The 22,070-nt window shown below is 31.3% G+C and overlaps 2 protein-coding genes across 2 annotated transcripts in view; one reads left to right on the top strand and one right to left on the bottom strand.

Moving 5' to 3' along the window:
- The first annotated feature begins 24 nt into the window (after positions 1 to 24).
- On the top strand, positions 25 to 7,231 carry LOC106055419 (rRNA-processing protein FCF1 homolog). The gene is made up of 8 exons (XM_056022506.1): positions 25 to 178; positions 2,766 to 2,833; positions 3,240 to 3,308; positions 3,633 to 3,781; positions 4,839 to 4,911; positions 5,498 to 5,585; positions 5,892 to 5,986; positions 7,130 to 7,231. The coding sequence occupies exons 1-8, from the start codon at positions 176 to 178 to the stop codon at positions 7,176 to 7,178; spliced, it is 594 nt and encodes a 197-aa protein (XP_055878481.1). The 5' UTR covers positions 25 to 175; the 3' UTR covers positions 7,179 to 7,231.
- Positions 7,232 to 8,035: 804 nt separating this feature from the next.
- The window catches only part of LOC106055410 (xanthine dehydrogenase/oxidase-like), a 40,027-nt gene continuing 25,992 nt past the window's right edge, over positions 8,036 to 22,070 (bottom strand). Inside the window, exons 15-36 of the mRNA XM_056022497.1 lie at positions 21,372 to 21,553; positions 20,685 to 20,850; positions 20,121 to 20,301; positions 19,719 to 19,891; positions 19,512 to 19,634; positions 19,125 to 19,343; positions 17,797 to 17,860; positions 17,242 to 17,311; positions 16,866 to 16,953; positions 16,275 to 16,361; positions 15,552 to 15,743; positions 14,810 to 14,955; positions 14,403 to 14,484; positions 14,199 to 14,294; positions 13,902 to 14,030; positions 13,176 to 13,250; positions 12,957 to 13,009; positions 12,681 to 12,795; positions 11,528 to 11,614; positions 10,568 to 10,735; positions 9,427 to 9,594; positions 8,036 to 8,844 (exon numbers count right to left, since the gene is read on the bottom strand). Coding sequence (XP_055878472.1) covers positions 8,794 to 8,844; positions 9,427 to 9,594; positions 10,568 to 10,735; positions 11,528 to 11,614; positions 12,681 to 12,795; positions 12,957 to 13,009; positions 13,176 to 13,250; positions 13,902 to 14,030; positions 14,199 to 14,294; positions 14,403 to 14,484; positions 14,810 to 14,955; positions 15,552 to 15,743; positions 16,275 to 16,361; positions 16,866 to 16,953; positions 17,242 to 17,311; positions 17,797 to 17,860; positions 19,125 to 19,343; positions 19,512 to 19,634; positions 19,719 to 19,891; positions 20,121 to 20,301; positions 20,685 to 20,850; positions 21,372 to 21,553 — 2,715 coding nt within the window. The 3' untranslated portion in view covers positions 8,036 to 8,793. The remainder of the gene's footprint in view (positions 8,845 to 9,426; positions 9,595 to 10,567; positions 10,736 to 11,527; positions 11,615 to 12,680; positions 12,796 to 12,956; positions 13,010 to 13,175; positions 13,251 to 13,901; positions 14,031 to 14,198; positions 14,295 to 14,402; positions 14,485 to 14,809; positions 14,956 to 15,551; positions 15,744 to 16,274; positions 16,362 to 16,865; positions 16,954 to 17,241; positions 17,312 to 17,796; positions 17,861 to 19,124; positions 19,344 to 19,511; positions 19,635 to 19,718; positions 19,892 to 20,120; positions 20,302 to 20,684; positions 20,851 to 21,371; positions 21,554 to 22,070) is intronic.

Genomic DNA, 22,070 nt, shown 5'->3' with positions numbered 1-22,070 from the left:
ACAAAGGTTTTTAAAAAATTGGAAGTAAATATTGAAGTGAATAGAAGCGTGAGAACACGTCCAGCAGCCCGAAATATTTAGATCTACCCACGTCTAGATCTAGATAAGTCTTCGTAAATAAATCTAATCTTCTAGATCTAAGTCACTAGATCTACCTTAATAAATTCTCATAACAATGGTTGGTAACAAATTTGTATAATAGATAGATCTAGGTCACCGGCATAGTTTGCTTCAAAAATTAAAATATTTTTTAAATTTTGGTATTGAATATAAATATAATATATTATATAAAATTCAATATTATATTCATATATTATATTGATTCAATAATTGGTGCCATGATGATGATGGTCCATTCAGACAATTCAGTCCATTGCATATTTACATTTGCATCAGTGACAGTGGATTAATTTTAAATGATTAAAGATATTCTGATAGGGAGAGAACAAACTCATTGAAACTGTAATAATAAATGGCTCTAAATCAACACCAATAGTGAATAGATCTAACAGTAAACTCAGGTGTATGTCAAGGCCAAGGAACAGTCTTAGACTTAGTACTCTTAGTCTTACTAAAGTCTTAGGTCCACTACTACTATTTTTAATTTACATAATAAAATATTGATAATATGTATAAATGATTTACCAAATTGCATTAGATTAGTTCAGGAACAAAAGTCAGATTATTTGCAGACGATTGCATAATTAATAATAGTAATATAGTATATAGATCTAAATCTATAGAACAATAAAACAACACAAGATACAGAAATTTTACAAAGAGAATTAGATCTAGATGAATTACAGAAATGAGAATCAAATAGGGGTGTGTCTTTCCACCCAGAAAAATGTCAGTTATGAAGAGTAACAAAAAAACTAATTTAAAACAAATTAATTCCACTTAAATCTTATTCATGGTAAACCTGTAATGGCTGTATTGCAGTAACACAGACTAAAAATGCAAAATACTTAGGTGTTATAATAAATGAAAAACTGTCATGGAATCCCCATATTGATGAAACTATCAAAAAATCAAACAAAATATTAGGGTTTATTAAAAGAAATTTCTATAAATCAAATAAGAACATAAAACTAAAATGTTATTTAACCTTGGTTAGGCCAATAATAGAATATGCATCCTCTGTTTGGGACCCCTCAACTCAAGAAAACATTAAGAAACTGGAACAGACACAAAATAGAGCAGTGAGATGCATATTCATAACAAGCGAATATTCACATTTGACTAGAGTAACACCTTTAGTAAAATCACTAAATTTAGAAAGCCTTCAGGATAGAAGACTTAAAAGTAAATTAGCAATTATACATAAAACACTGAACCATAATCTTCAAATACAAATACACAATTTAATAAAATACTCAGAAAGACATTTAAGAAAGATAAAGGCACATTCCTCGTTCCATTTGCTAGGACAAATTTGTACAAATGCTCGTACTTCCCTAACACTATTAGAGCATGGAATGGGTTGCCTAAGCTAGCCAGGAAAACCAGTGGGTTGGCAGAATTTAGGTCATTGGTTAATATGCATGACGCGTAGGACATTATCTTCTTTTTTGAAGTAACGTCTGTATCATATAAGAAGATTTTTTGATCAAGTACACTTAACTACTAACACTAGTCGTCTAGATCTATGTGATATTCTGGAATCTAATCTCTAAGCCCCGAGACCAATTGTTAAAATTATAATCTAGAATACCTTCACACTGACAAGCAACATCACAGCCTGTGGGCAGTGCAAACCAATAGACAGATTATTGCCGTGTCGTACAGACCTGTGACTTGGCAACAAGCTATTGGTCTCCACTGCCCACAGGTCAGATTTCAGGCCTTCTATGATGATTGGTCTCGACTGAGCCCAAATCGCCTTTGTCTGCCCTAGATTATAGTAGGCTACCTAGGCTAAGATGGCAATGGAATGTTGTATCTACTTTATGTTACAATTAGAAACATGAAGCATTCTGATTTCATTTCATTCAATTATATTTTTTAGTAAATATATATACGTAAACTTAAACACAAACCACTGTAATGCACTGTACAGAATCAAGTTGTCTGTAGTGAACCAGACTGTAGTCAATCCGGACTGAAGTGAACTGCCTTGAGTGTGACTCTTCCGCTCGTTATAGAGTGTCCCCACCGGCCTTCCAGAAACCGACAGAACATCGTCAACCATTCTGGTTAATCACATGACCACATCCCTTTTGCCTGGCCTGAGTATTATTCATTTTAGATGTTTTCTTGAAATTTCACCAGACATCGCAATTGTCTGTCTCGGCATGTCATGGTTGACAGCTCCTCTAGCGCTGGCATGGGGGAATTCGTGTCCGCTGGCTACACACATATCACTACCCCTACCTGCACCACCATCAGATTTGAAACAATATAGTAGAATAGAATATTTAAAATACAACAATATAGTAGAATAGAAGATTTAAATTAATGTAGAGATAAAATTCAGATGGATACAATTATTCAGGCTGTAACAGAGGACAGTTTTACTCATCTAATTGAAATACAACCACAGTTTTGGTGCGCCTCTATGATCAGAACGGTCTTGAACTATAATGTATTTTGACTAAAGGATTAACTTTTAAAATAAACATTACACTATTTCCTCAAACCTTCCCCTCAGAGATGCCGAAGTTTATTTATCCTACTTAGCATCAAACTTTGTCTTCAGGATGTAGATCTACTATCATTTAAAATTTAGGTTTTATATATATATATATATATTGTTTTTTACTCAGGGAAAAGATAAAAGAACCAAGAAGTTTGCTCAAGTTAAAAGACTTTTAAGTTTAAAGGATACAAGGCTGTGAGTATTTGATTCATTTAATTTTTCAAACAAAATGCCACCATAATTGACTAAATGTCTTTGATGCATTAATTTTTCTAAATTGATTCATGGATATTTTGAAGATTTAATAAGGCTAAGACTGCTTTATTGATCCTTACGGAAATTTGTTGTGATTACAAGGACTCTTTTCTCATATAAAGACAACACAACAGAAAAATACACATAAATACAACAGACACAAGCCTTATAAAACAAAACAAATACTATTTATTGGAGTTTGGGGTGTGCCCATCTATAAATCAAAAAAAATTTTTATGCCCAATGTATAATTTTGTTGATATATAGTTTTGGTATCATTATGAGAAAACAAATTGAAATTGGGAGTAAGGCCTTATGAAATATTTTTAAAATTATTTTATTCTAGAAAAGCAAAGGATCGCATCAAGAAAAAAAAGAAAAAGCCAGATCCACAAAATCTTTCACAAAGAGAATTGTAAGTAGTGAAATGGCAGATATATGCATTGCATTTGGTAATCAAAGATTTTTTCTTGTACTAACCCTTATAAATATACAGCGTTCACCCCTGCAGTAGTATATCTTTGTTTTTTGAGTTTTTAACCCTTCTAAATATATATACAAAATATATTTTCTTTATTTTCTTTTTTGGTGTCTTTTATATACCGGTAGCTCATTTATATATATATATATATATATATATATATATTTATATAAAGAGAAAGAGAAAGTGTGTTGAAAAAGAATAAATTAGTATTTATTAAAATGTGTATGTGACAGTGTTATTTTATTTTCCTGTCAGGCCCCAGGCGTCCTCAGCAATGTATTTCAATTACAACACTCAGCTAGGTCCACCATTTCACATCATCCTTGACACAAATTTCATCAACTTCTCAATTAAGAACAAATTAGATGTTGTCACCAGCATGATGGACTGTCTATACGCTAAATGTAAGTTAATGCTAACAGTCCAGTGAAAGTCAGCAACTATTTTACTTTAAAACTTCTATGATTAGGTCCTTGTGCTATGATTGTTTTATTAAACACTCAAGAGGGATAGTCTCAACTTATGGGTGTAAAGCGAAATGACCATAAGTTTCAAACATTTTAACCTCTTCTTCCTAATAATCACATCCTATAAAAGAAAACTAAATGACATCTACATATAAAAAAGAATAATACTAATAAAGTAAAAATTAAAAGTTTTGGCTGGTATTTAAATGCTGGTGAAATTTGTAGAGACATTAAACTTATTCTGTGGTATTGTGGCCCGACTCGAGCAGAGTTGTGTTTACTGAGGCAGCACGGAAAACCTCCTCCCAGATACCTTCCCCCCCCCCCCCCCCCCCAAACTGGTCCACAAATGAGATTGGACCAAAGCACTCTGAGCATTCTATAAGCATGAAAGTAGCGCTATATAAAAGCTATAATTTATTTTACTTTCAACAACACTTTCTGGTGACAAGTAAAGGGAAGGAATTTTATTGTCAAAAGTATAGAAGGAAAAAAAACTTAGTAAAACTATGTTCTAAATAAAGCAAACAAATTGACTTGGCCTGACCTTTCTCCCCAATTTTTACTCTCCCCCTGAGATTAATGTCATAAGCAATGAAGCATTCATCTAACACTTCTGAAACACAGTTAAAAAAAAAAGATGCAATGGCTCTGCATTCTTTCTCTGAGGAGCACCATGTGAGTGTGTCACATGTTGCTAAGAAATTGAAAGTGAGAAATCTGTAAATAAAACAAAACAAACAAAAAAAAATCAATTCTTCCGCATGACTTAAAGAAGCTTATACCAGGACATCTCTAACCATCATGATACAGATATATTTGAAAAATTGAATGATTTTATTGATAAAAAGTACATTTACTTTTTCAGAATAAAAATCAATCATAACAAAAATGTCTTTTTACAATTAAGTATTCCTAGCCAGTCCACTAGATTTTTGCATACTCCTGATTATTCTGATGTTTTTATCTTTTTTTCATCCTTGTTTTTTTAAAGGTATTCCATACATAACAGATTGTGTTATGGCTGAGTTAGAGAAGTTGGGCAGAAAATACAGAATTGCATTAAAGTAAGAGGATTATATAACAATATTGATGCCATTTTATTTGGCATGTAGATAGTTCTAAAAGAAACATTTCCACCTTATAGCAAATCTATACAGTGTGATACTTGGCTCTGATCATAGCTCTGAAAACATTGCAATCATGTTTAGAAATCAAAGTTTGTTTGAAAACAAGGAAGTTCTTGTGAACCTAGAGGAAATAGATGTTTGATTCACCACTTCTTGTTGGCTTTATGGGAGTGTTAAAGACCATATACCGTCTAGTGGAGAACACTGTCTTTTTAAAACTAGATAAACTCATCAACTGACTTATAAATCCAAGTCACCCAAAAGTTTAAATCTAGCCCACCACATTTGATCAGCTTTTCAGTTTGCACTTGTACATTTAAATAACATGACACAATGTCTCTCCAACTGGTTATCTCCAATTTAAAAAAAAAAACCTGTACAATTTGACTCAGTTAGGGTTCAAATAAATAAGTAACTTTTACTTGTAGCACCTAAGCATTTTTTTTTTACATAATTGTAACTTCAAGCACTACACATTGACATCTGTTCTAATCTTTTTCATTGCATGACTCCTCTCATTCAGGATTGCCAAAGACCCAAGATTTCATCGTTTGACTTGCATCCATAAAGGAACTTATGCTGATGACTGCATAGTTAGGAGAGTCACTGAGGTTGGAATAAATTATTTTAGGTTTAAGCCTGATTATTTCCTTAGCATCAGGCAATAGATTTAAAGCATAATGCAGCAAAAAAGTATATATAAAATGTGCCTCTCACTTTCGAAGTAATAAATTCATTCTGTGCTTTTCATGTAAAGTAATGGTCTGAGAAACTTACAAACTTACACTTACTTAGTGTTGATAATATTGAATTTTACTCATGTTTAAAAAGAAAGGTCTTATTGAAACTAATATAGATCTTAGCCAACCATTAATTACCACTGATTGTAATTTTTCTTTTTTTTTTTCTTTTACTAGAGTAAATGCTACATTGTAGCTACCAATGATAAAGATTTAAAGAAGAGAATCCGAAAAATTCCAGGTGTTCCAATCATGTACATCACACAACACAGGTGAGCCTTTTTTTCCCCATAATTTTTAGGTATTGAAGTAATATTCTGGTATATATAAGCCTAGCCTAGTTCCGAGTCGTCACTGTCCAGTTGGTGTTTGCTTTGAACGTTTTCGGGAAAACGATGAAACAGTAAATCACATACTCTATGAATGTCATGTTTTGCATGAAGGGTGATCGGTATAAAGATTTGAGGCATAACTGGTCCATGTGCAGCAACGGGTCTGTCCTTAAAACTCACCTGCCCGCTTTCTTTCACGTGCTCTAAGAGAGTAATGTCAGCATGTTTCGTTTACTAATGGAGTTTCTGATACAGTATATAAAAATAAAAAGATGAAATAGCAGCACTTAAAAATTGAAATAAAAGAAATATGAAGATGTGTGACCAGAGTATGAACCCTTGAATTTGTTACATCACATGGCAGAAGATCAGAGCATCTAGTAATCGGATGTTTGACTGAAAGAAATATTTTTCTGATTACAGATTAGTTAATCCAAAGTTATGTGATCTTTTATCAATTGTTTCAGAATGAGCTTTTTGCTTAAATTTAAAGGCTACTTTAAAGAAGCTGCTATATACAAACTCTGTACACTAATTTTATCATAACTATTAAAGAAATATAATGTAATGGCCTTTGTCTTTAACTCTTTCTCTCCTAATAGACGATACCAACGTTGATTTGACCCCCCCCCCCCCCCCATTAAACTAAATTGATTTATGGATTAATAAAATTTAATTTGTGTTATGTAAAACGAGCATGCATTCTCCTATAACTGAATACCAAATATAACATTTTTTGATAACAAACAAAAACGTTATTGAAGTTTAATCATAACAGGATGGTGAAATTCAAATGAGCAAAATGAATACTACTTTCAAAACGAGAAAAATAATTACGGAGAGAAAGAGTTTAAGAACTTGATCAGTTTTGTGCATGTCCTGGGTTCATGCCCTTGTTTGAGTTTTCTGTGTTGTTCACTTTTTTTGTAATCTACTCAGTCTCAAATGTAGCTGCTCTTCGTTATTGTGATAATGCAGTTGTTTCAGGACATGCCATTATCACATTGTTTAAATCTATTATTTCAAATGTTGTCATATGTCAGCCCTAAGTAATACTTGAACTGTTCTCTTCTATTGTTTCAGATATTCTATAGAGAGACTGCCTGATGCTTATGGTGCACCCAAGATGTAGTTGTGTGGCTCATGTTGTTGTAAATAGTCAGATAATAAAATTTACAAATTATTTCTTTGTTTTTGTTCACATTTTTTAAAATTATAATCGATTTTCTAGATAAAATACATTCTCAAGAGTCATACTGTGAGACAATTAGTATTAGTAGTTTGTATAGAGACGCGCCATAGTTGACGGAATTTGAACGCGATGTCATGACTTAGTTGGGTTAAAGACTACCTATGTACATAAAGTCAGTTGGTGTTAGGATTTCGAGACTCGACTGTGGCCTTTTCAGTATTAAACCATCATCTGTGTTATCTAGCGGTTTGGACTTAGTTTGTGTGCGTCTATGTTCTTGTTACTGCATTGAATACACCCGTACAAGAAACTCGACATCTCCAGAGTAATATGTCGAAGTCAGACAGGCATCCGTAGGTATATCACACTACCCTTTGATCTCAGACAGACAACATGCTTCACTACATTTAAGAAGAACATTAAGACCTATCTGTTCAAAACTTTTTTTTAGATTAGTTTGTCATTTTAATTCTGTGTTTATAAAGTTTAGGTCTGTTTTGTTATTGTAGAGCCTTGAGACAAACATTATGTTTGTTAACAGCGCTTTATAAATAAAATTGGCATTATTATTATTGTATATAAAATAAAACCAATAGACGATTTCTATATGCTAAAAAGTATCAGAACAGCCAGCAATTAGTTAAGCTTCAATTTCTCATAATGTGATAGTTAACAGTCTTAAAGGAATCCAAAAATATGTTGTTAAAGCAAAATTTTGAAAATCCATGAAATTATTGATTTTGGTTACTATCAAAATAGACACACATCAATTTATCAATATTAAAAAAAAAAAAATATTTAACAGAAAATGGAAATGTTTTATTTTATACATCAACAAGTCAACACATAGGTTTTTACACATTAGAACATATCCTGAATTCTAATTACATAAATTAACAAAAGGCTTTTGACAGCTAAAATGTTTCAGATTTCTTAATAGCAATACCTCATTTTGCTGATTCTATTACTTTAAGAGAATTTAGGAAAATAACTGACTAAAGTTCTATTTTGGTTCTTGTACAATGTTTTAACTGTAGAACTTGAAGAGATAGAATTATGGATATCATATGGCTATAATGTAAATGTGATAATGTACATATAATTAATTATGATGAATTGTAACTAGCACTCCCCTAGGGTCTTATATAATAAAATTTAATGAAGTCTGAATAATGTTTTAGTTAGAAAATATTTAAATGCTTTAGTTTCACGTTGTGTGAATATAAAGTGAGAGAGTGCATTAATTACATTAATATGAGTGAAAAAAACAGTGCACATATTCATAACAATAATAATAGATTCATTTGATATTCCCCTAGCAACCAATGACATTCTTTCTACTAAAACATGCCAAACAAATTGTTTTCCCCTTCGTCTCCTAGTATTTTGCCTTCTGGTCTGAGTGTTTAGCTTTCTGGTCTCCAAATGTTTTGCTTCTCTGGCCAATCAAGGTAGATATATTTAAAAGGTGCCTCAGGTGAACTGGCTAAATGTAATTTCTGTAGCTGCAAATAAATGACACAGCCTGTAGATGAGCAGTCCAAGGGACTTACTTCTATAAATCAACAGTCCATGGGACGTACGTCTCAGGATCAGCCAAAGGAAACTGAAAAGTAAATAAATATTTAATGTAAGAGATATTATCATTAGACTCATGGCAGCACTGCGGTAAATTGATGAATATCAAGAGATTTATGAGACTAAAGGTAACCAAATTTACTTTTTCAAGAAAAATAACATTTAGGACACTGAACAATAGAAAGAAAAAAATTCAATATTATTTTTTTTCCTTCCTATATTTGATTCCTAAATAATTTATTGAACAAAATAATAAATAATCCCAATGTTAATGTACACATTTAAATGAAATATTGATATTTTTTTATTTTTTTTTTAAATTTTCTTATTTTAATATTACTCTTATTTTATTGAACTAGAAAGAATGTATTTTAAATGTATAAAATACTACCAGAAAAGTAACAAAGGTAAAAAAAAATACATTAGGTTAACTTTAAGTTGCATTATGTTAGATGCCAGAATTCGACCTTTAACAACATTAAAAATGTGAATATGACCAATAAAATAATGTCAGTTTCAATTTTATAAAAAAATCTTTTATTTAAAACAAAAATTTAACAAATTTGCTATTTTAATAAAAAACATTATTTGAATTAGACTAATTGCTAACCCTTTTGCTGAGGTCATCCATGCAGGCCATGCGAATGTTGGCTGGAAGAGCAGGACTGTTTAAAGTAAACAAAATGTTTTCCTTATTCTCTCTCCTGGCCACTCTTATAGCATCTTTAACAGCGAAGAAAGCCGAGGAAGCAAGGAGCAATGGAGGTTCACCAACACCCTGATTGAAACATGAGAAATGACTGATCCTTAAAGTAACCACTGATAAAATTGTATACTGTATTTAGCTATTCATAGAGAATATATAAATAAATGATATTGAATTCAAGGTTCAGCTACATGTAACACTCATTCAAAGAAACTAATTATCTTTAAGGTAACAAGTTTCCTGCGTGAGGCTGTAAAGGTTAAAGGGTTAGGGTGGTCATCTGTTTATCAGGGTCTTAAGTAGCCAGAACTGCCTACAGTTTCCTAACAGGTGATCATAGAGATGGGCTCAGCAATGTCCTCATATCACAGTGTGCAGTCAGGACTTGGCCATTCATTGTAATGCTTCCCATGCTTGACTGATACCAATAGAGCAAAACAAGTAAGAGAAGTAGTTTTCTGAAAAAGTTCTTTGCATTGCAATATTTTACAAAGCTTTTTTTACAACCTCCCTCTGTCTGTCTAGTACAAGCTTTGTAGTTGTTTTTTCTCCCACTTAGTCCCATTCTTGGATCGTGTTGAAATCTCACACAATTATTCATAGTTGAAGACAATATATGAATAAATAACAAAATTAACCAATTAATAATCAATTAGTGGCAATTAACTAATTTATTTTGTTTTAAAAAGAAAAAGTTTAACCCTACAGTACTGAGTGACATGGAGGTGATTTTGTGGTTCTTCCCATTAGATAAACTTTTAACTTTGGTCTCCTCATTAAGGTTAAGAGAGTGAGAGAGGAACTCACCCTAGATGAGAATATTGCTTTGAATTTGAATAAATAACAAAATTAACCAATTAATAATCAATTAGTGGCAATTAACTAATTTATTTTGTTTTATAAAGAAAAAGGAGTGTAACTCTACAGTACTGAGTGACATGGAGGTGATTTTGTGGTTCTTCCCATTAGATAAACTTTTAACTTTGATCTCCTAATTAAGGTTAAGCGAGTGAGAGAGGAATCTTGACGTATCAATTATACTCACCCTAGATGAGAATATTGCTTTTGGATTGGGACTGTCCGGAACAAGGCTAACATTAAATTCTGCAGGAATATTACCAAAAGCAGGAATCTTGTAGTATCCAGGCCCTCTGGTTAGGTGATATCCTTCTGCATTAACCTTGACATCCTCAAGAAGCATTAACCCACATCCCTGGCCAGCAATTTAAAATTCTTTTATTTCACATTTTCACTAATGAACTTTAGTATATAGAAATATAACAAAAACTGTACAATTAAGATTTAAAAAAATAAAGATTCAAATTTAGTGTCAGCTTTAAAAAAAAAAGACCACACCAAAAATGAGGAAATTTTTAAACAGTATTACAATGACTATAGGCCCCCACAATGACCTGCTGACCACTGTCAAATATGCAACCTCAGAGCTTACAACGACCTTTATTCTGGGAACAGTTCCAGACGAAAAGAAGAAGAGGCAGAGAGGGAAAGTGATGCGAAGACAACATCAAAGAATGGACAGGACTATCGTTAAAAGAGATTCTTATCAAGGCAAAAGAAAGAGAGTAATGGAGAAAGATAGTCGTGCGTAGTCCCCCAAGAGACTAAGGGATAAGTGATGCGGACCAAAAACACAAATGCTATTGTAAAATTACTGCTATAAATAAAAAACACACAAGTCCTACTCAAACCAAAACGTGATAACATTTTGTCTACTGTAATGTTGTTGTTTTTTTAGAGCAATATCTATAACAGTTGCAATAATGTATTTTTTATTTTGTCTAACTACAACAATAATAATATAACTTTTTAAATTTAAATATGGTAAAGGTAAAGGCTTTGAAAAAACAAGATTGACAAAATGAAACAATTTTACTCCTCAGTGAAAATTAAAAATAATATGATAATAAGCCTTTAAGATGTTTCCATCTTTTGAAAATTCTGTAATATGTATAAACTAAATCAAGAAACTAAGAATGTATTGTACCTGAACAAAGGCACCTTCAATCTGCCCAACATCAATAGCTGGATTTATACTATTACCAACATCCATCACAATGTCAGTACTCAGTAGCTAGAGTTATGGTGTTAAGAAAAGTAGATATTTTCAAGTCATGTGTGTGAAATTTGCTTCTAAAATTACATTCAATAACATAAAGTCCGCACAGCTTATGAACAAACATGAAATGTAACAAATAATAGCAGGAACAAAGTTTATTGAGAGAAAAAGGTGAAGAAAATATGGTGAAACATAGATAAGACTTTGACTTAGGTTCTCCTGCGCCGTTCAGCGCATTGGGCGGCAAGCTGTCTCAATAAAGATCTGTCACTGGCAATGTCTGAAGTCTCCTCCCACCTGGTGTCCACTGTTCTGAGGTCCTCCATGAAGGTGTTTCGCCAAGTAATATGAGGACGTCCCTGTTTGCGCTTTCCTCGTTTTGGCGGGACATGATAAGCCCAGAAGCAGACACAAACAAATGACCCCACCCGGTGTCATTGCCTAGCAGTGACCAAGTACCATTTAATATTTACTTAGACCATCCAGATTTCAAATCAGTATTGTTATTTGGCATTGCTACTTAGAGCACAACCACATTTCTTGCCATAATCGTCTTTACAAAAATTCTATATTTAGGCTCAACAAATATTGGAACCTTATTGGGCTCATGTTTATTCATAATTTGTTTGAACACTAAACGCGTCAAGCTCTATTTATGTAGGTCGGACATAGATAAAATCTTAATATTGCACCATGAACATGAAACATCAAAACTGGGCTTATTAAAACTAACCAGGAATGTGATTAAGATACCATTCTAAAGCTATGGGGGCAGCTCATCTGTTTCTATGGCAAAGAGTTAACAAGGTATCATGTGGCTAGCCTAATGACCAACATTTTTACTTCCCCATCAGCATTGGCTTTAATCAGGGATATCACTGGGATTGAAACTCAAAACCCATCAGTTCAGAAGCTGTGTGCTTTACCACTCAGCCACCACACCTCTATTTCTAATATCAGTTCTTAAACAGATAGGTGATTTACACTTCTAAAAAAGTTGGTTAGATGTATAATGTTTTCATTGTTTTATGATTAATATTAGTGAATTTCTTTTGAACTAATCATATTTATGTCCACTGACCTTGTGATCACCAGTAAGACAGTCAATCTGAGCTATGCTGCAAGCTACTCCATAAGTGTAATAAGCAAATGGTTGGCCAATACACTTATCCATGTTGTAACCAACATCAGGAGTTCTAAATCAAATTGACCAATGGAATCATATTTTATTTGACTAAATGTAAACAAAATTATAATATGCTGAGTTATTGTAATTTAGCAAATAACTAATTTAAATACAACTAAAAAAAAATTATTCAGTGACTATTAAAAAAAAATGAATGTGATAATTATATACCTATAAAATCCTGTTGCAGATAGGCTGACTCTCCCCAAATATGCGTCTTTTATCTGAAAAAGAGATTTTTAAAAAAGCAACACTAAAAAAAACTATTACAAAATATAATAATTTAGGAACATAAAGTTAAATTAAGTGAAAAACCATTTTAGCAAAGCCTTTCTTTCTGCATTTGTGCAGGCTACTGGCGCAGGCTATATATTATTTAAAAAATTGTACCCATTGTTCCCATGAGCCTTTTGGATTAGTTTTAATGAATGGCTTTAGTCTTTCAATGATAGTCTCACAGGCAGCCTGTTGATAGAAATATGCAAATGAAAGAAGTAGACCATAACATGGGAGGAGATATTAAGAATAACAAGCAAAATATATAAAAATCCTTTAGGGGGAAGAACTCTGCTCTTACAACTATCAATAATGCAATAGCTATTTCCCTTATTCAATATCAAACAAAATAATTACCCAAAAATTAATTGACTTGTTGGTTTATTTTTTTTTATTGATTCATGTTTTGTTAGGTACATTAAATACTAGTTTAAAGTATCAACTTGATTGAGAATGTGTATGGGAAAAATAGCCATATCTGTAAATACTGAAGGATTAATTTCCCTTGTTGGTATAAAACAAAATAGTTAATACCAGTAAAATAAACTAATTGGTTAATGTTTTTCTATTAATTCATGTCTTGTCTGCACCAATGAATAATTGTTCAAAGTTTCAACTTGATCTGAGAATGGAAGTGGGAGAAATAATTGTACAGTCAGTATTTCATACTTATAATTGTATTGCTATTACACGCAAGTAATTAAGTACCACCCATTTCAAGAAGTGGTCAAGTTCAAGAGTTAGTTGTGTCTAGTTGTGAGTATTAGCAGAGAGCCAGATAGAAAGTCATATCAATATGTATTGATAATAAATAAACCAATCAAAGACTTATGGCTTTACCTTGACAGCCATACCATTAAGGTCAGTGCTGACACTTGCTGCTGTAGGCTGAGTGTTTGGTACTGTATTGGTACTAGTCTCACTGATGTGTATGTAAGACAAGGGTAGCTGGAAAACTTCACTAGCAACCTAGACATGTTAAAAAAAATGTTTTGTTGTTTGTAAATATAAGAATTATCTTAGAGTAAAAGACATCCAATTCAACCAAGAAGGAAATATGTAATAATATGTACTATGTGAATATATATAAAAAATCTATACACAGTTTTTTTAAATGTATTTATATGAAATAAAAACCTGGGCAATTTTAATGTGAAGTCCTTGCCCCATCTCAATCCCAGAATGAGCAATCAAGACAGATCCATCTCGATAGACATGGACTAATGCCCCTGCCTGTGTAAGAATGTTTTAAGATTCATTTTTTTTTATTTATGTCAGAATTTTAAACTGTACACAATATAGAGAAAGGAGCTGACAAAAAATAGCAGAGAAATTATTTACTTGATTCATGTGTGTTTGAAGGAATGAAATGCCAAACTTGATGGGAATTATGCACATTCCTTTTTTCTTCCAGCGATTTTGTCTATAAAAAAATATTCATTGAAGCAAAAATTTGACAACTATCAATTTGTTGAACAAAAATAATGTTAATGTAAAACAGATCTGTTGACAAATATATATATACATAATTGATAAGCCATTAAACAACAATACAAGATTATTTGTATAAGTACAATGTGCATTTGATAAATAAAAAAAACACTATCCATATTTATTAATTGTATAAATAAAAGAATCTTTATGTAAGAATTAAAACCTCCTCTTGTGTTTGTGTAAAAGAAACACTATAGCAAAAACGTAGTATCTTAACAGTTTGATAAAAAAATATAATCATCCTGATGACAGACCTGTTGTATTCCTCAATCTCTTTAGATTTTCTGTAATAATGACTTTGTTCCAGACACATGTCCCAGCAAGTTTTTAGATATTCCCCTCCTGCTGGAAAATTATAGTGGGTCAAAACACCTGGTTGAAAAAAATTTAGTTCTCTGGCCTGAAGTGAAGAAAAAGAAGTTTAACAGTCAGACAACTTGTGTTCAATGTCTTTTTATCATGTCAGTTCAATCACACTACAAGCCAAACTTGATTTTATAATTCTTTTTGTCACAGTGCAAAGAAAAAAGATGTATATACTACTTCTTTAGTACTAAGGAGGAAAAATGGTCTAGAATGAACAGGAGTGAAAGGAGACTATAATTTTACATTTCTAGATCAATCTACTAAAAACTCAGGAACAGTTTATAAAAAAAGCTAAATCGTAACATCAAATCATCATTCTTGAATAACTAAAGAAGTGAATATTTGTTGACATCACACCTTTTAAAAATGTATTTATGGTTATTCTTTAAGAATTTATGGATTAAAGTGTAGTTCAAAATGTCTATTTCTGAATTTGTTAAAAATTTTATTCAAATGAGGACATTAAACCACTGGAACTTATTAAAACTGAAATACACAAAATTTAAGTAAATGAGCAACTTGACACCTGATTAGTTTTAGATCAGGTCTTAAATTTATCAACCTGAAAGACAATGAGCTTAATTAAATAATATACTTAAAAATGATATGCCATAAGTAGATTTTCTTTACCTTTACTGGATCCAGATCTAGATAAGCTATGACATCATCCATAATGCTTTCAGCAATCCAATGACCCTGTACACCACCAAAAGCCCTGAATGCAGTGTTAGACATAATATTGGTTTTACATACTCTGCCAATGAGTCTCATGTTAGGGAAATGATAGCTGGAGTCTATTTCAAGTAATGCTTTCTCCATCACCTGCATAAAGTAATTTTTCAGTGAAATATATTACATCATTTTAAATGTTACCTAATCTTATCAGTTAGAGATGTTACTTTAGATATATGTATATAGGTTGGATTAAGATTATTTAAATGCTGCTTCATCAAATCTAGGCTGTGGTATATTCAATTAGCTCTTATAAATAGTTATCTTAGACAATTAATAAGTGCTTTATATATTTCAAAATTTAAGAATCTACTGTTACTTTTTAAAAATAACAATAGCTAAAGCATAACCAGTTAATGAGGATGTCATGTGGACAGCATAATGGCAAACTGTGTTTAACATTCTCCAACTAATATCAGGCTAAAGCATAGCCAATCAACTTCACATAAATTATTTGTTGTTTTTTAATAGTTCCATTTTTATTCTGGAATCAGCCATTGATAAGTTCTTTCTGAGCAATCTTTAAATTAATGAGAAATATTTAGAATTTCAAAAATGCCAACAAAACAATAAAAAGAAAAGGTAAAAAAAAAATATTGTATATTTATTATTTCACTTTACAGCAAGTGAAAGGTCCAAACTATTTCCACCATTGTTGTACAATTCCAAATCCAGAGCTAAAATTTTTCCTTTAGATGTAAATCCAACCTAAAGAGAGATAGATAAATACATTTTTTAAAAAGATACAAAGTTTTATTTGAATATCAAAATCTCATTTCTATAGAAGAAAAAAAAGGTATTCTAATGTCAATATCAAAACCTCATGCCTTTAATAGAGGGCAAAATTTTCTTTTATTCAATATCAAAATCTCATTCCTTTAATAGAGGGAAAAATTTTTCTTTTGTTCAATATCAAAATCTCATTTCTTCAGTACAAAAAGTGTTTGTTTAATATACAATTTTAAAAACAATATTGACTTCAGGTTAAAGAGAAAAAAAAAGTTGTCTAATCTTAATATATTTTCAAAGTAATCTTAACTCTTGGTTTTATCTTTTTTATTTAACTCTTCGCACCCTTCTTTTCCAAAAAAGAAAGTAAAAAATCTGTTACTGAAACTCTCACACCCAGTAGGCCTATTATAACTTTGTTTTTTTCCATTACTTTTATGTTAATAAATTTTTATCATATGTATGTGTATTAATCAATTTTACTTTGTATTTAGCCAGAAATGGATGTCTGTTCCCTGTAGTGATCATATCTTCATCTCTTTCTAGAATACATCTTATGGGTCTGCCAAGTCTGTTGTAAAAAAAAGAAGCCAGATAAATGAATCAATAAATTATATATTTGTAAAAAAATATAAAAAAATAAAAATTCTAATAATAATTTACATCTACATGTACATTTAAAGACCATTGAAATTTAATTAAAATAAATAAAATTATTTCTAATTTCCAATTTATATCTGCAAAGTTTAGACTGTCTTAGTTGGTAATAATATTGTTTTTAATTGAACTTTGAAGTTTTTAGATTAATCTACATTCTATTAATTTATTAAAAATGTCAGATATTATTTTTAAGTCTTACTTGCGAGCAGCTATAACAGTTGGAGCTGCAGACAATAAAGTCTGTGTTTCTTTACCTCCAAAACCACCACCTGTGTTAATTTAGAAAAAATAAAATTCTTAAAACTTTAAATACAAAATGTATACTTTCCTTGTTTTATCAGTAATAAAAGTAAAGACTACATGAGGAATATAAACCAGATGTTACATTAACATATAAAGAAATAAAAAGAAACAAGATAAAATCTTATAAACTCTTTGCACTAGTGATATATTAGAACATGAAATTAATTGCCTGAATCAGACAGAAAAACCAATGGCTTAGTAGATTGGCTTGTAGTCTCTAATTGACATGGTCGACTAGATATAATGGATATAAAAATATAATCAGTCATAAAGGCTAAAAAAAAGCATGACACCAGAATGTGTTCATTGATTAAGATATTTAGCAAAGAACAATTACAAGGCAAAAGTAAGGGGAGACAAATGATATATAAGATTGTGGCAGGAACATCCCAACTGACAACTATTTCTATTGGTAGCTATGGTTACCCAAAGTGTTCATGAAATGACATACCAATTCTCTTTGTTCTGACAACTACTTTGTTACAGTCAACACCCAGGATAGAAGCCATATGTAGCTGTTTGAAAAAAATTTGCATTACTTATTTTACATTTCATTAACAGAGCCTACATAGTAAGCTATATTATTGGTTACTTGTATAATTACAATATGATGAAACCAAGTTACTATCTACATTATTATATCTACATAATGATAATAATAATTTATAGAGCATTGTTAACAAACATGATGTAGGCTCAAGGTGCTGTGATAACATTACAAACACAAACATGAGAGTTTAAAGGATAAACTAATCTAAAAAAGTTTTTAACAGATAGGTCTTAATGTTCATCTTCAATGTAGTGAAGCATGTTATCTGTCAGAGATCATGTCCTTTAATGACATTCTTCTTCACTAGTTCATCTAGATCTATATTATTTACAAGTGAAATTATTATTATATAATTAATGTAAATTTGCTATATGTGATGATGGGCTTACTAGACTCTACAGCCATAGCTGGCTACAAGTCTAAGAGGTTAAAACTCTGATTGGACACCTACATCTATCTGTTGTCTGTAGCCATTTAACTCTTTCTCTCCTGATCAACAATACCATCATTGATTTGACCCCATTTAATTAAATTAATTTTTAGGTTTTAGAAAGTATAATTTGTGTTATATAAAAAGAGCATGAGTTCTCCTATGATTCAATACCAAAAGTAGCATTTTCTGATTACAAACAAAACTGTTAGTTTAATTCTAACAGGGTAGAATGTACAAATATGAAAAATGAACAATTGTCAGAATGTGGAAAAATAATTACGGAGATAAAAGAGTTAAAACTGCTGTGCCAATGCATTCATTTTATGGAGTTTATTTTTACTTTAACTATTGTAAGGTGAGAAGATAGAATGTCTTACAGTAATACTTGATACAATGATGAATAGTAAAGTTCCTTTTCAGACCTTGTGAAATATAGGGCAAATGATGTAAAGGTCATCTGTTTCTGTGGCCCACAGTTTTACAAAAGTGTCATGTGGCCAGCACAATGACCAGCCGCCTTTACTTTCCCAAATTAATGTCAGGTACCCATTAGAGCTGGGTGGAATCAAGAGACGCTAAAGATGCCAAGATAAAAAATTCTAGTCTTTGCCAGGATTTGAACCCAGGACATCAGAAGCCAAGCGCCTCCACAATGATAAATACACAACTTAGTCAACGGTGTACAAGTGCAATAACTTTTTATGTGGCATTTTTATAGTTATAGACAATGCAGATAACGCGAATCTTAAAGTTAACATGAATCATAAAGATAATATGAATCATAAAAACACATTGCCTGTATATCTGTAGGGTTTTGAGTTGAAGTAAATATTTCCATTTCTCCATTCTCTCCAGGTATAGCCCGAGTAGACATGGTTTCCATATAAAAATGATTCTGTGCATTCATTCGTACTTCTCCTTCAAGAATATGATCACATGACTTAAAACTTGTTTCCACATCACCAGCAGTTATTTTCTTGATGGCATTAAAGTATGAATTGTGTTTAATTGCATCCTAAAGAATATATACAAAGGATATATATTTTGTTTAAAGTTTATTTAATGCGTCAGTGATACATATGTATAAAAACATTTTAAATATAAATTAGAAAGAACAATATGTAGTAACTTTGTATGATATATTTATTCACACATTTTAAAAAATATTTTTTTTTAAGCTAACCTTTATTGTTATAATAACAGGAGATTTGGCCTCATAATCCACTTTGACAAGTCGTACAGCATTCCTGGCACATTCATGACTGGTTGCGACAATTGCACCAATAACCTGACCTTGACAGGTCACCTTGAAAAGGACATAACGCATGAGTGAAACTTAGATCATGATTTGTCTAATTAGTTACTAAGACTGATTGGGTGAAAATATTACTTCATTGTCCTCAAAGATTTTATCCATAACAATGTCAAGATGGTTAACTCCTGGAATATCAGATGCATTCAAAAAGTCAACAACACCAGCACTCGCTAAGGCCTCAGAAGGATCAACTCGAAGAATCTTTGCAAAAGGCTTAGTACTTGTAACTAACGATAGATGAAGCTCACCTAAGATGGAAGAATAGTACTAGTTTATATATGTAGAATGTGGGTCTGGCTTTTAACACATCATTTTTTTTATATAAAAAAATCAATTCTAAAGATTTTCAAATATAAAAAAAAATGATATTGAAAATACTTTACAAAGATTTTAAGGCCATTTTTTTGGAAAGGGGGTAACCCCAGGGTGTATTCACCATTTTAAGATTTGAATTGAATATTTGTTTTAAAGACTTACCATTCACTGGTGCCATATCATCAATATAGATTGCTTCCCCTGTGCTCTGCTGTAATGCTGAGACGTGATAAGGGGATTTCCCAACAAAGTTCAAAGGTTTTTCTCTAGAGTCTACAGCGCCAACAACTTGGATGGAACGTGTTGTGGGGTTTTCCATTGGCTGAATGGCACTAACGTCTGCCTAAAATGTAAAAGTTTGGAGAGGATTTCTTGTCACGGTATTTGTTGAAACTCAATTCTTAGAGTAATATAGAAATCTAAACAGAAAGTCAGATGGTCCAGATAAATCATTTAGTTAAAATTAGCTAACAATTTATTTATTTTGTAAAATAAGGTTATATTTACATAATCATTTTCTATTAATAAATTAAATAGTTCTTTAATATTATTTATAAAATCAACCTATTTTTAATTTACAAAAATGACAACATTGTTTTATTGGATCAAACAAATGGAGTTGGATAAATGATTACTAATGATTTTTTTCCTTATAATTAATATAATTAATGCAGATTAACTAACTGATCAAAGATTTTCTTATTGTTTAAAAATAATAATTCTTACTTCATAACTGTTTAGTTTCTGACTGACACTGACATAGAACTTAAAGAAAAAGCTTAGTGCCAATGTTCTACGATACTCTGAGGATCCTCCTGGAGCACCAGGATCAAGGGGAAGATCCTTGGCCAACAAATCACAAACTTTAGAAAGCAAGGAATCATTCCACTTACTGCAGAGAACAAAAAATATCTTTAACCTGTTTCTCTTTTGTGCCTAACAGATGATCTTCTAAAAAAACAGATGAACTTCTAAGAAAATGGATGAACTTCTAAGAAAACAGTTGATCATCTTAAAAACGTTTTTTAGCAACCATTGATGATAAAATATTTGAACTCATTCATAAAATAATTACTGAATTTTTTTTTTCTTATGACTATTCTAGTGGGTGGTTGTTTTTTTTAACAATATGAGAGCATGCATTATAAAAATGATCACACATCTCTTTGTTTTTATTTGTTTTTATTACCAGTATTTCGACTAAAAATTATACATAAATTGAACCATTACTGTAAACCATTTCAAAGTAAAAATAACTAAAATAATAATAATAATATAATTATTTAAACTGGCAAGAGAACAAAAGTCTTCTTATGCCTTTTTTTTTCCTCTTCTTTCTTATGTCTTTTTTTTGTTTCATTGTTTTAATTAGAATTTTTTTCTATATAATTATATGTGATGTTTTGATCTTACTCTCCTATTACAGCTTCCATTGTCTGACTTGCCAGGAGAGTTGTGATTCCCATGCCACCAAAGGCCAAAGTTAATTTATTGATAGTGTGATTGTCATTCAGTTCTACCAACATTCCTGCATTAGTGATGGAAATGTCATCTTCCTTTCTATTTGCCTGTTTGTAACCAGCAAATATTTCTCCCTGAAATAAATTTCAAGCAATCATGATTCTTTAACTGACATTATAAAAAATCTCTTTTTTATCCATTGCAGGGATATAATTCTATTCAGTGTATCTCAAACCTTTTTTTCTTTTAAGTACCTCAGAATTAAACGTTATATCGTTAAGTTGAGAAATAGTAAAGTACCTTACAATCTATGGGACAGATGATGTTTTCATGGCTGAAAGTTAGCAATACAAGACCAACTACCTTTGCTTTCCCCAAGTAATGATAGATACAGTGCTGGATTTACCTATATGTAATATAAGCTACAGCTGCCAAGTGGGGGCCCCACACAAATATTATTTTGAAGAAAAAGCAAAGGAATATATTGCTGTATGTTGCTTGCAAGGGGCTCCATATCTCAAATAGCTTAGGGCCTTACCAATTGTAAATCCTGTTCAGATAGTCATTAGGAGTTAGCTCAGGGTCATCATAAGAATCCTGAATTCAAAAACAGTCTTCATAAGGTTTTGGACCCAAGACCCATTGGTTCAG

This window comes from Biomphalaria glabrata, chromosome 3 (assembly GCF_947242115.1).
Source record: "Biomphalaria glabrata chromosome 3, xgBioGlab47.1, whole genome shotgun sequence".
Lineage (NCBI taxonomy): Eukaryota > Metazoa > Mollusca > Gastropoda > Planorbidae > Biomphalaria > Biomphalaria glabrata.
The sequence above is the reverse complement of the archived record's forward strand: the minus strand, read 5'-3'. Positions and strand labels throughout refer to the sequence as shown.

Bases quoted from the DNA above. Each gene is read 5' to 3' on its own strand.
- LOC106055419 (XM_056022506.1), top strand. The intron at 3,309-3,632 runs GTAAGTAGTGAA...TTTTCCTGTCAG, and splicing joins AATCTTTCACAAAGAGAATT to GCCCCAGGCGTCCTCAGCAA. The intron at 3,782-4,838 runs GTAAGTTAATGC...GTTTTTTTAAAG, and splicing joins GGACTGTCTATACGCTAAAT to GTATTCCATACATAACAGAT.